Genomic DNA, 1,926 nt, shown 5'->3' on the forward strand with positions numbered 1-1,926 from the left:
AGAGAGAGAGAGAGAGAGAGAGAGAGAGCGGTCGATCCTAACTGTTTTCATATAGTATAAAGTATTTAAAAACAACTTTTTCCGTGTCCCAGCTCTTTTTTTTTTTCAAAATAAGTAGAGGTACCCACCTCTGAGGGATACATAGCTCCATTCACAGTGTGTTCTGAGCCTTCCTTGTCCCCTTTGCCCCAGTGAAAGTGAAACTGGACCAACTTGTACTTCGTACTGTCCAAAGGTCCTCCACTGATCACTGAAAAAAAGTAATTTTTAAATCAATAAAATGCAAACGTGTGAAACATGTGATGAACACTTACAATGCGATAATATGACTAACGTCATGTCGCAGATTTGAATAATACCTCGGAGCATGTGATGGCTGAAAATGTGATTGCAGTAATAGAAGACTGAGAAGAAAATGGAACAACGACGAAAAAAGTGGAACCTGGCTACGCCCGACTCAATCATATGAATCCGATTGGCATTGTGCGATGGGTATAATTAACCTTGCATCCGCAGTTGACGTTTCTGTCTTTCGTTCTTTCCGTCTTTATCCTTCCATTGATCTATCTGTCCATCTTTTTCTTTCTCAGGCTATGCCCATATCTATGTGTCTGTTTCTCTGCCAATTCATCTCACTCTATCACTCTCTCCCCTGTCTCGATATCTCAATCTCTTCCCCCCCCCCTTTCTCCCCCCCCCTCTCTCTCCCTCTCTCTCTTTTTCTCTCTCCCTTTCTCCCCCCCCCTCTCTCTCCCTCTCTCTTCTTTTTCTCTCTCTCTCTCTCTTTTCCAATTAGTAACATGGCTACAGGAGTGTTCATTCCTGTTAACCTCAACGCGCACTTTGGTGTTGCCAGCCAATCATTCTTATCTGACTTTTGGTGCACATGACGTAATAGCGATAACGCGAACGTAAAGCACATGAAGACTCACTCGACCCTAAATCCTCTATCCCGCTCCCTCCCTTTCTTTTCTACCACCCCCGCTCTATCTCTTCCCAAGATAACGAGAGAAATCTACAGCTCTAACTATCGTTATATCTGACACCCTGTATACAATAATAATTATGGCATTATAATATTTAAAATGTGGTCTATTAACGGCAGCCTTTAAGATCACGGGCAGAGAAAAAAAAACCCCGGGTGGGTTGGATTAAATTAGAAACAACGAAGTCTACAAGTTTTTAAAAATAATTTTAAAAAAAATTCCATTACCCATTTGTGTGAGATTAACGTCATTTGATTAGTAAAGAAAGGTGCGTAGGATAGTGTCCAATAATGCATTACGAACATATTATTATAAAACGTAACTGTTACCTATAGAGATTCAAGGAATAATATTATATATATATATATGTCTACAATGTAAAGCCTTTGATAACAAACGCAGCGATCTGTTGTGTATTGGTTATGATCCTCGCAATTGCACGTGGACAACACAAGTTTGATTCTAGAGAGAAGATGTTCTTATTGGGGGTCTCTCTCGGTTTGTCTGTTGGGATGTTGTCTCCCACTCACCTTGGGGTGGCCTTAACAGGCATGGTCGAAGCAGCGCGCCTCATAAAAAAAACGATCTACGTCTTCCACGGGGCGTAAAACATTTCACACGCGATACATAGTGTATCATGTATTATGTATCGTATGGCAAAACGTCAGCAAGGAGGGTCAAGGACAGAACCCACGGGTCAGTTGGGTTATGACGATGCCTACATTATAAAACTGTCAAGGAGACAGAGGCCTGAAGCTGGGAAAGCGAAAGCGGGTGGTTTGAGGTCACTGCTTGTGGGTCCTACTTTTTTCTTTTCCTGTTGTTTCTTCTTGTTTACCTTGCATTTTTTCCCTGCGTTTTGTAGTCGTTATTTTGTGGAGGATGTGCATCTCAGATCTGACTCTCGCACTGCCGAGTCTATGTAGGTTATAAACTATAT

General features: G+C 41.6%; 1 protein-coding gene across 1 annotated transcript in view; it reads right to left on the bottom strand.

The window, feature by feature from the left end:
• LOC101856624 (carbonic anhydrase 1) overlaps positions 1 to 1,926 on the bottom strand; it is a gene marked incomplete in the record, with an annotated part of 36,240 nt that overhangs the window by 8,074 nt on the left and 26,240 nt on the right. The window contains 1 exon segment of the mRNA XM_013086243.2: positions 129 to 250. Coding sequence (XP_012941697.1) covers positions 129 to 250 — 122 coding nt within the window.

The sequence above is a fragment of the Aplysia californica genome, unplaced genomic scaffold (assembly GCF_000002075.1).
Source record: "Aplysia californica isolate F4 #8 unplaced genomic scaffold, AplCal3.0 scaffold00018, whole genome shotgun sequence".
Lineage (NCBI taxonomy): Eukaryota > Metazoa > Mollusca > Gastropoda > Aplysiida > Aplysiidae > Aplysia > Aplysia californica.